General features: G+C 40.0%; 1 protein-coding gene across 1 annotated transcript in view; it reads left to right on the forward strand.

The window, feature by feature from the left end:
- Positions 1–12,037, forward strand: part of Axdnd1 (axonemal dynein light chain domain containing 1) — a gene marked incomplete at its 3' end in the record, with an annotated part of 105,477 nt that overhangs the window by 18,764 nt on the left and 74,676 nt on the right. The window contains exons 8-10 of the mRNA XM_055624393.1: positions 1,096–1,217; positions 3,087–3,227; positions 3,875–3,979. Coding sequence (XP_055480368.1) covers positions 1,096–1,217; positions 3,087–3,227; positions 3,875–3,979 — 368 coding nt within the window. The remainder of the gene's footprint in view (positions 1–1,095; positions 1,218–3,086; positions 3,228–3,874; positions 3,980–12,037) is intronic.

Genomic DNA, 12,037 nt, shown 5'->3' on the forward strand with positions numbered 1-12,037 from the left:
TAGGTCTACAAGTTTTCTTAGCACTTGAAAGTTGAGGCAGAAGAATTTCAAGTTCCAATCTAGCCTGGGCTAAATAGCAAGTATTTGTCTGAAAATAAACAAACAAGCAAACAAAAAAACGAAAAGAAGGCTGATAAGAAAGCTCCGTGGGTAGAGGTACTTGCCCTCAAGGCTGGTTTCCATGTATCTGGTCACTATGTGATAGATAAGATAGGATTATTTCATATTCAAATTTTATAATTCACCGGTTGTCCCTCTGGTGGTTTTATAAGCTATCCCACTCAGTCCAGGATCCCAGGGTACTTTCAGTTGTTTCTGCCTTAGATAGCTTCAGCCCAAACAGCTCACCAGTATTTCTTTGCTTTTCTTGCCCTTGATACCCTGCCATTCATAGGCTAGTTTGTTTGTAGAATCTGCCCCATTTTTGGTTTTGCTGATGGAGACTCAATATCAGAATCAGGCTTCATTCTGGTAGGTATAATACAGAAGTGGTATTGATATTTTCAGTGCATCTCATAAAAGCATTTGAAATTAGCTAGATTCTAAAAGTCACTTCTGGATATTTAAATACATGATTGAAAACACAGTAAGTCAGCCAAGTGTCTACTAATAGTGCTCGCTTTCAGCATAGTTACTTTTTTCTTTGAGTGTCTCAACATTCGCTTTTATTTTCAGTTGACATCAATTTCAAATTTCAGATCTTCAAATATCAGTACTTAAAACTTCAAAACATGGTCAACAAGAACATTGTTTAAAATATGAATTCACATTCACTATTTAGTGAAAGTATTCCATTTGATAGTTATTCTTCAGTTAATTATTGTATGTAGTACTATAAGAAATACTTAAATGGCATTGATGACTCTAATTGTATAAAGTGAATGACTCTTGGCTATTGTCAAATTTTTATAGTATTTTGCTAAAAAGGAAGTGATGTATATTAATCATCTTTTCTATTGTAATATGTCTAATATAAGGGACCATTATAAAGGAAATAAGTTTATTATTCTTTATATTTGCAAGCATATTTACTTTTTAAAATGATTTGGATGGTACCTTGTGATAAGCACTGCTTATCTGCCTTTCCTCTGATAGATGCACCAAATACTACACATATTGAAGAAGGAACAGACCATTTACAACACAATCTTTCATGAGCTAATTCGACAAGTCAGTGTGGACTGTGTAGATAGAGGAGAACTACTGTCAAAAATCAGGTTAGCGCTGTTAATGGACTGCTCCAGGTTCCTCATCTCAAAAATTTTAATTATAATCATTAGTTCATATTAATTACCCAAATTAATAGGAGTCACTGTACTATTGTCATATATGCATTTTAAAAAATGTGTTTGAGCTGTGCTTATATGTACTTTTGAGAAAGCTACAAGAGTATCTCTATGGAACTAACTTGTGTTTAATTTTAATTTCTGTAGGAAAATCTTCCTTTTGGCATAAGCTCTTGGTAAAAGTCCAAGCCTTTGTTTTCTCACTTGAGTGAAGAGAATAGCCTCTATGTACATATTGCCTCATAAACCAGTGATTTTGTTGAGTCTCCACTCTGTATCAGGGATTGAGATGTTTGATAGGATGGTAGAAAGATCTAACTGAACAATTATTGAAACAGAGTCTCATGTAGCTCAGGCTGACCGCACACTTGTTATACAGCCAAGGCTGGACTGGAACTCCTGGCATTAAATGGCTGTGGTGAAATTTAAACAAGAATACAGGGACGTGAGTGAATATAGGCCAGTGGGTAAAGTGCTTACCATGCATGCCCGTGACCTGAAATCCATGACGGAGGGAGAGAGCCGCTTCCAGAAAGTTGCCCTCTGGCCTCCTCATGTGGCATGTTGCCCACACACCTGTGAGTAAATGCAGCCCTATTTCAGAATAATAATGACTAGATTAAATTTTAAAATGGAAGCAGAAATAGGTGCTCACTATGTGTAGCTATTAATGGTGAAGATGATAAATGCTATTGTTTCTATAATAATCCCACTTATGACTTTTGTTCTGTTCAAATTGCTGAAAGAATACATTGGCCAAATAGTTTATCTGTGTTTAACATTCTATGGAACCAGGGGAAATTGTAAGAGCTTTCTGAACATCTCTTTTTTAAACACAGGATTTCACTCTATTGCCCTGGCTGGCTGGGCACTTGGTATGTAGACCAGGCTGGTGCAAACTTGATGTTAAATATCTACTGAAAGATGTGCCTCCTGGGACATCAGAGGAACTGGGATTAAAGGAATGCACCATCATACCCAGCCTATCTAGTTCTTAAAATTATTATTGTATATGTGTATCATGTGTGTATGAGGGCACAAGGAGGTCAGAGGACAACTTTGCAGTTAATTCTCTCCTTCATCTGAACCCAAGTCACTGAGTTTGTGTGGCAAGTGCTTTCATCTGCTGAGCCACATCTCTGCCCCAACAAGCTCCCCTCTAGTGTGAGATAGTGTGACTTTCCCTTTCCTGAGGTCTGATTGGTCTGAGAAAGTAGTGGCAAAGCCATGAGAGCCTGGTTAGGGTTAGAAGGAGAAGAGTACAGAGAACACAGTGAAGAGTGCCAAGTTGGAGTAACAACAGGCCAGCAGCCTACACCCTCAAGCTCCAAATAAAGCCAAAGGTAACGAGACCGAAGAAGTACAGGGCTGATAGCAAGAGAAACAACTCTTTCAGATGAGAGCATTTTACCCACTTTTAAATAGTTGCTGTCTTTTTACATTTAGTCAGTTTGAGGAAAGCATCATCTATGAATTCAACTATATAAAAAATCTCTATTCAAGGCACTCTGGTTAATATAAAGGTGGATATATGGTTCCTCTCTCAAAAGAGTTTGAAATTTAGAAGAACTAAAACATGTCCTTATTTTTGTTTTAAGTCTCAGACATTGCTTATATTCCCAACAGCTGTGCCATATCTCTGGTTCTAACTCAGCATGGTTGTTCATTCTCTGTGTGGGTGCTATGGGAGGAACCTGGGTTTGTGTGTGCCTACTGGCTATTTGTTTTCCTAACATCACTTTCTCACTTGCATGCTTCCCACTTCTCTTCTCTCTCCCTTTCCCTTTGTTTCTCCTGCAGACACAAATATGTGCAGCTGCTGGACCAGATCACCCGGCAGATGATTGACTTTTACAAGGACTTGGTGACTCAGCGCATGATGGACCAGCGTATCCTAGAAGAGCTGTACAACTTCAAGAAAGTGATCGAGGAGCTGACCAGGTGAAAGCCTCGAGGCTCCTCTGTACAAAGCAGACGCCAGAGCCTGTCTTCACCTGCACTGGATGATAATTATGAGAGGCATGGTTGGAGGGGAAGGCCCCTTTGCCTTTGGTGCTTAGCAAGAAAGCCAGGCAAAGAATGGCTCCTCATTTCAACTGAAAGCCAAATTCTGCCTGTATTTGATAGAGAAGAACCTGTTCTACCTTATAGATACTTATCGTAAACGTATGTCCAGAGCACTTCCATGGTTGTAAGTGCTAATGTTCAAATTCCAAAGACAATAAATACAATATAGCAATCATGGCTAACAGGCTAACCTCGTGTCAAGATGACTAGTGGCAGGAGTGAAGAGCACAGGCTAGGCAGGCCAGAGCTGGGTTGCAGTGTCTGCCTCTGCTGTGTTCACGACGCACCGCCACATTGCTCTGCCTTTTCTTGCCAGCCCAAGTCCATTGCCAGACTTGATGAGATTCCATTCTGGATGTGCACTGGTGGTTTTGGTTTGGCTTATGGGGTAGCAAATGAAGAGAGGAAGATACACAATAATTGAGATTATGTGCAAATCTGATTTCTAAGGGGGAAACCTTTTGGAAGTTTCCAACTCTGAATTTGAAATTTCTTTGTTTTTTTTTCCCCCTGTCCACCAGGGAACTTTGTCTGGTCCAGGCCAATGATAAGAGATTAACAATGGAAGCAGAGAGAGCCCAGAAGGACCTGGCAGAAGCTCTTTTGGCAGCAGAAAAGAATGCCAGGTGAGTTGGTCACGTTTATATTACTTGATAATGGAAAGGGGAGACGCTTAATCTGTTTGCTTTCCTGGGCCTCAGTTGGCCTGTATGTAAAATCCAGGTGGCCACCTGCTTTTTAGGGCTATTATGAAGGTTAAAAGTGACAGTGCAAAAGAGCCCTTCAGGTGTTATCTCTGGGTCGGTGTCAGTTAGTGAAGCCTTATAGGGACATGCCATGTTTATATCCTGCCTCTGACTGTCTGACATTCTCTGCACAGGTCACAAAAGGCAAACAGTTGTGACAGGAACCATATCTGTGTCTGTTCCCTGTAATATAATAAAAGTATTAATATGGCTGTGCAATATCAGGAAAGGATTTCTTACATTCCAAGAGACTGAAAGTTTTGCTGGACCTCAGGCCAGAGTTAATAACACCCCTTAAAGTTGATATACGGTATCAGCCTCTCAGTTTAACCTCGGTTTACGAGAACATGTAACAATGAACCTCACTTGCCTTGGATTTCCTATGTAGTAAGCTTTTACAACTGAAGCTAATGCACAACTGTAATCTTAAATGATGTGTTCTTCTATGCCCCTGATCCAGAACAATGCATGAATGTTGTGTTATCATTTTCTGGAAACAGCTAATACAGAGATTGAAAACAGTCTTCTGAAATGAATATCACTTATGAATGTTGGTTAATAAACAATGCTGTTAAGGTACTGCTTGCTGTCTGGGTCACTTGGGGCTAGCTGGAGCCAGTGACTTAATTCCTTGTAAACCTCTGTTAAATATTTCTGTGAAGTAACCCGTTCCTTTCGCATGTGAAGCTGTCTGTGCTGCTCAATAAATACAAAGACATTTGTTAGGGACACACACACACACACAATCAGACACACACACAGACATACAGACACACTGACACAAACACAACGGACAGACAGACACACACATATGGAACACACAGACACAGGGACAGATTGACAAGACAGTCTTCAGATGGACACAGATTCAGACTCATGCCACAGACAGAGAACAGGACTCACTGGTTGCATGAGGGAAAGAGTTAAATCTGGACTTGCTCTTGGTTAAATGCTCTTGGTTAAATGACTCCAAAGGCAAGTGTTTTTATTTCATTCCTTCATATGACACAGATACATTATTGGTGACTCAGAACCACTCACTACTGTGTTTAATCAACACAATTAAAGCTAGTAAATTCACTAAATTTAAAGGTAACAGTGTGAAATGCTTTTCTCATTTCCTTTTGTAAAACTTTCAGTTCCTGGGAATCTAGCTAATAACTTGTAGCTAGTAACTCAGAAAAATTTCAAAGCCCAGCTCCAATGTTGTTTTTAGTTACATAAAATCCTTCCAGTTTTTTTCCTTTGTAATACCTTACCAACAAATAGGTATGGTTCAACTAGGTGGAATGGCCATTTCATTTTTCTTTTGGAGAATGTTGACAAATTTTTAAACAGACTTCACTGCTCAAGATCATGTAAAATGAGGAAATTCATAGTACTTGTCTTCATTTACACCTGTATTCTGAGTTTTTAGAATAGTGCCTGAAAAATAATAGGTAATAAGTAAGTTTTTAATAAAGATATAAATTCTGGTTATAACTATTGTATTACTCTCCTGGGTCCCATATGTATAAGGTTTAGTAGAATAATATGTGATTATTTGTCCGTATTCAACATCTTGGGTTTTTTAAATATATGTCATATTTGATGAAAATGAAAGCATTTTGTAAAATGCTTATTGAATTTCATAAATAAAAAATAACACTTGAAAACAATTACTAAAGAAACCCAAAAAGACCTTTCAGTTCTTTAAATGAAGAAAATGTGTGCATGTGGTGCATATGTCTGTGTATCTGTGATTGCATGTGTGTCTGTGATTACCTGTGTATGTCTGTGATTACCTGTGTGTGTCTGTGACTATCTGTGTGTGCATGCATGCATATGTATGTATGTGTCTGTGACTGCATGTGTGTGTGTGGAAGTCAGAGGTCACTGCAGCTTCTTCCTCTATTCCTCTCCACCTTTTTTATTTTGCTTTTTATCTGTGCAGGTGTTTTGTCTGTATGTCTGTCAGTGTACCATGTGTATGCTGGGCCTGTGGGGTCTAGAAGAGGGTATCAGATACTAGAACTGGAGTTACAGATGGTTGTGAGCTACTCTTTGAGTGGTGGGAACCAAGCTCAGGTCCCCTGGAAGAGCAGCAACACTCTTAAGTCTGTGCCATCTTTTCAGTCCCCATTTTTCCTCTTTTATAAATTAGGTTATTCATTCTCTTTATAAAATAGAAAGGCAAACACATCGTTAAAGTATAGCTCCACAATTTTTTTTTGTCTTTACCTAACTGTGTGATTTTTCTCTCAATTATTCTGAGCAAACGGAAGAAGACCTAAAGTGGTAGTTCCTGACTTATACCAATAATATAGTTCTATGTCTCTGGACTTAAGTTCTCTTTTTGGGGGGGAGGGTGAGGGTGAGACTGGGTCTCTCTGTGTAACCCTAGCCTGTCCTGGAACTCACTTTGTAGACCAGGCTGGACTCCACAGAGATTTCACCTGCCTCTGCCTCCTGAGTGTGACATGTGCTACCATATCTGTCCAGATTTTAATTCTTGTAGCAAAGTTAATATCAGTGAGGAGAATGCATTTGTCACTGTCTTAGTTAATGTTCTTTTGCTGTGAAGAGACACTATGACCAGAGCAACTCTTATAAAGGAAAACATTTAATTGGGGATGGCTTACAGTTCAGAGGTAATCTGGGTGGGAGGCATGGTGGCATGTAGGCAGATATGGTGCTAGCGAAGGAGCTGAGAAGAGAGCGAGAGACTAGGCTTGGCTTGAGCATCTGAAACCCCAAAGCCCACCCCCAGTGACACATTTTCTCCAACAAGGCCACACCTACTCTAACAAGGTCACACCTCCTAATAATGCTACTCTCTGCACCAACCATTCAAATCTATGAGGGCCATTCAAACCACCACTGCCACTTTGGAACTTCTGTGTTTATTCTTTTCATTGTATTTAGTGTGTGTGTGTGTGTGTGTGTGTGTCTGTCTGTCTTGGGAGTTGAAAATCAGGTTTTCAGGCTTGGCAGGCTTACCTGCTGAGCCATCTTGCCAGTCCCAACAACTCCAGGTTGGCTAAACTCAAATGGTTTTTAATTCTGGGAGAGGCAATGGTATAAATTAAAGAAAAAGTACATTCTGCCAGACATGAAAGAAAGAAAGAAAGAAAAGAAAGAAAGAAAGAAAGAAAGAAAGAAGTGTGTCTTAAGTTAGAGTTACTATTGCTATGAGGGAACATCAAGACAAAAGCAACATGGTGGTGGGGAGGCAGGGAGAAAAGGGTTTATTTGGCCCAAATATCCAATTGAGAAAACCCAAAGCAGGAACTCAAACACAGCAGGACCCTGAAGGCAAGAACTGATGCAGAGGTCATGGAGGACTGCTGCTTACTGGCTAACTGGCTCTTGGCTCACTCAGTCTGCTTTCTAATGGCGTCCAAGACCATCATCCCAGGGATGGCAACTCCACAATGAACTGGGTCCTTCCGTATCAGTCACTAATTAGGAAAATTTCCTGTAGGCTTGCCTACAGCATTTTCTCGATTGATGTTCCCTCCTCTCAGATGGCTCTAGCTTATGTCAAGTTAACATAGAAAGTAGCCAGGACAAGGTGCTTAATTATACATAAGCCTTTGGGTGGCTGGGAGGGAGTTTCTTTTCTTTTTTTTTTTTTATGTTTTTAAATAAAATTATTTTTTTATTAATTATGATTTATTCACTTTGTATACCAACTGTAGCCCCCTCCCTCATGCCCTCCCAATCCCACCCTCCCTCCTTCATCTCCATCCATGGTCCTCCCCGAGTCCTTTGATGGGGAGGACCTCCTCCCCTTCACCTGACCCTAGTCTATCAGGTCTCATCAGGACTGGCTGCATTGTCTTCCTCTGTGGCCAGGTAAGGCTGCACTCCCCTCAGGGGGAGGTGATCAAAGAGCAGGCCACTGAGTTCATGTCAGAGACAGTCCCTCTTCCCATTACTAGGGTACCTACTTGGACATTGAGCTGCCATGGGCTACATCTGTCCAGGAGTTCTTGGTCATCTCTATGCATGGTACTTGGTTGGAGTATGAGTCTCAGAAAAGATCTCTGTGCCTAGATTTTTTTTTCTCGCCTTCCAGAACTCCTCTATCTCCCCCTTCTTTCATAAAATTTCCTGCACTCTGCCCAAAGATTGGCCATGAGTCTTAGCATCTGCTTTGATACCCTGCTGGGTAGAGTCTTTCAGAGTCCCTCTGTGGTAGACTCCTGTCCAGCTCCCTGTTTTCTCCTTCTTCCAATGTCCATCCTGTTTGCCTTTCTAAGTGAGGATTGATCATCTTACCCAGGGTCGTCCTCCTTGCTTAGCCTCTTTAGGTGTACAGATTTTAGTATGTTTATCCTATATTATATGTCTAATATCCACTTATAAGTAAGTATATACCATGTGTGTCTTTCTGCTTCTGGGATACCTCATTCAGGATGATCTTTTCTAGTAGGGAATTTCTTTTAATCTTGACCTAATTATATGATTTAAGATTTTATTGCTCAAGAAATTGTCTCTTGTGCCAATGAGTTCAAGGCTCTTCCCCACTTTTTCTTCTAACAGATTTAGTGTGTCTGGTTTTATGTTGAGGTCTTTGATCCACTTGGACTTTAGTTTTGTGTAGGGTAATAAAAATGGATCTATTTGCATTTTTCTGCATGTAGATATCCAGTTATACCAGCACCATTTGTTGAAGCATCATTTGTTGTCTTTTTTCCATTGTATGGTTTTGGCTTCTTTGTCAAAAATCAAGTATCCATAGCTGTGTGGGTTTATTTCTGGGTTTCTATTCGATTCCATTGATCCATCATTCTCTTTGTATGCCAGTACCATGCAGATTTTATTACTATTGCTCTGTAGTACAGCTTGAGATCAGGAATGGAGATACCTCTAAAAAATCTGTTGTTGTATAGGATTGTTTTGGTAATCCTGGGTTTTTTATTTTTCCATATGAAGTTGATAATTGTTCTTTCAAGGTCTGTAAAGAATTGTGTTGATATTTTGATGGGAATTTCATTGAATCTGTAGATTGCTTTTAGTAGGATGGCCATTTTCACTATGTTAATCCTACTGATCCGTGGGAATCAGAGATCTTTCCATCTTCTGAAATCTTCTTCTATTTCTTACTTCAGAACTTGAAGTTTTTTTCAAACAGATCTTTCACTTGCTTAGCTAGAGTTACACCAAGGTACCTTATGTTATTTGTGACTATTGTAAAGGGTGTTGTTTCCCTAATTTCTTTTTCAGCCCTTTTGTCTTTTGTATACAAGAGGGCTACTGATTTTTTTAAATTAATTTTGTATCCAGCCACTTTGCTGAAGGTGTTTATTAGCTGAAGGAGTTCTCTGGTTGAATTTTGGGGGTCACTCATGTATACTATCATATCATCTGCAAATAGTGATACTTTGACTTCTTCCATTCTGATTTGTATCCTCTTGATCTTATCTTAGTTGTCTTATTGCTCTAGCAAGGACTTCAAGTACTATGTTGAAGGGCTATGGAGAGAGTGGGTAGCCTTGCCTTTTCCCTGATTTCAGTGGGATTGATTTAAGTTTCTCTCCATTTAGTTTGATATAGTAAGCTATAGGCTTGCTGTATATTGTCTTTACTATGTTTAGGTATGTGCCTTGTATCCTTGATCTCCCCAACACTTTAAATATGAAAGGGTGTTGGATATTGTCAAATGCTCTTTCTACATCTAAGGAGATGATCATGTGGTTTTTCTCCTTCAGTTTGTTTATATGATGAATTATATTGATAGATTTCCATATATTCAACCATACCTGCATGTGTGGATTGAAGTCTACTTGATCATGCTGGATGATATCTTTTATGTGTTCTTGGATTTGGTTTGGAAGTATTTTATTGAGTGTTTTTGCATCAATGTTCATAAGAGAGATAGGTCTATAATTCTCTTTTTTTGTTGGGTCTTTGTGTGGTTTAGGTATCAAGGTGACTGTGACTTTATAGAATGAGTTTGGGCTTTTTTTTTTTTCAAGGGAGACTTTTGAACAGAACACCAACAGCACAGGCTCTAAGAGCAACAACCAATAAATGGGACCTCATGAAACTGAAAAGCTTCTGTAAAACAAAGGATACTGTCATCAAAACAAAATGACAGCCTACAGATTGAGAAAGGCTCTTCATAACTTACATCTGACACAGGGATAATAGCCAGAATATACAAAGAACTCAAGAAGTTAAACAGCAACAAAACAAGTAATCCAATTAAAAATGGGGTACAGAGCTAAACAGAGAATTCTCAATAGAGGAATATCGAATGGCAGGGAAACACTTAAAGAAATGCTCAACTTCCTTAGTCACCAGGGAAATGCAAATCGAAATGAACCTGAGATTTCACCTTATACTCATCAGAATGACAAAGATCAAAAACTCAAAGTGACAACACATGCTGGAGAGGTTGTGGAGAAAGCAGAACCCTCCTCCATTGCTGGTGGAAATGTAAACTAGTACAATCACTTTGGAAATCAGTCTGGTGCTTTCTCAGACAATTAGGAATAGAGCTTCCTCAGGATCCAGCTATACCACTCCTGGATATATGCCTACATGCCCAAAATATGCTCAAGTACACAACAAGGACATGTGCTCAACCATGTGTGTAGCAGCTTTATTTGTAATAGCCAGAAGCTGGAAACAACCCAGATGTCCCTCAAATGAGGGATGTATACAGAGATTGTGGTACGTTTACATAATGGAATACTACTCAGCAATTAAAAACAAGGAAATCATGAAATTTGTGGGCAAATGGTGGGATCTAGAAAAGATCATCCTGAGTGAGGTATCCTAGAAACAGAAAGATACACATGGTATATACTCACTTATAAGTGTATATTAGACATATACTATAGGATAAACATACTAAAATCTGTACACCTAAAGAAGCTAAACAGGAAGGAAGACCCTGGGCAGATGATCAATCCTCATTCAGAAAAGCAAACATGATGGACATTGGAAGAGGGAGAAAACAGGGAATAGGACAGGAGCCTACCACAGAGGGCCTCTGAAAGACTCTACCCAATAGAGTATCTAAGCAAATGCTGAGACTCATAGCCAAACTTTGGGCAGAGTGCAGGGAATCTTAGGAAAGAAGGAGTAGACAGAAAGACCTGGAGGGGACAGGAGCTCCACAAGAATAGCAACAGAACCAGAAATCTGGGCCCAGCAGTCTTTTCTGAGACTGATACTCCAACCAAGGATCATTCATGGAGATAACAGAATCCCTGCTCAGATATAGCCCATGGCAGCTCAGTATCCAAGTGGGTTCTCTAGTAATGGGAACAGGGACTGTCTCTGACATGAACTCAGTGGCCTGCTCTTTGGTCATCTTCTGCTGATTGGGGAGCAGCCTTACCAGGCCACAGAGGAAAACAATGCAGGAAGTCCTGATGAGACCTGATAGGCTAGGGTCAGAGGGAAAGGGAGGAGGACCTCCCCTATCAGTGGACTTGGAGAGGGGCATGGGAGGAGATGAGGGAGGGAGGGGTCTACAGCTGGGATACAAAGTGAATAAACTGTAATTAATATAAAAAATTAAAATTAAAAAATGTTATTGCCTTACAGTTTATTAGGCTGTAGGCCTTAAACAAAGAATCCTATGAGCAAAGAAACAATAAAGATTAACAATGAGCAAAGATTAACAGTAAAACTACTGCCTTATTAATACTTGCATTCTGAATTCATAAAACTTTTAAAAACCGTGAGTGAGCATGTGTGTGTGTGTGTGTGTGCGTGCGTTCGTGTGTGTGTGTGTGTGTGTGTGTGTGTGTGAGCACACACATGTGGAAGTGAGAGGACAGCTTCTAGCGTCAGTCTTCGCCTTCCACCCTGTTTGAGCCAGGGACTCTCTTGTTTCTGCCACTGTGCTATATACTCCAGGGTAGCTACGGAGCAAACATCCAGGCAGTTCTCCTGTCTCCGCCTCCCATCTCACCTTAGGAGTGCTGAGATGAGATG

This window comes from Psammomys obesus, unplaced genomic scaffold, assembly GCF_907164565.1.
Source record: "Psammomys obesus unplaced genomic scaffold, mPsaObe1.curated_primary_1811, whole genome shotgun sequence".
NCBI lineage: Eukaryota > Metazoa > Chordata > Mammalia > Rodentia > Muridae > Psammomys > Psammomys obesus.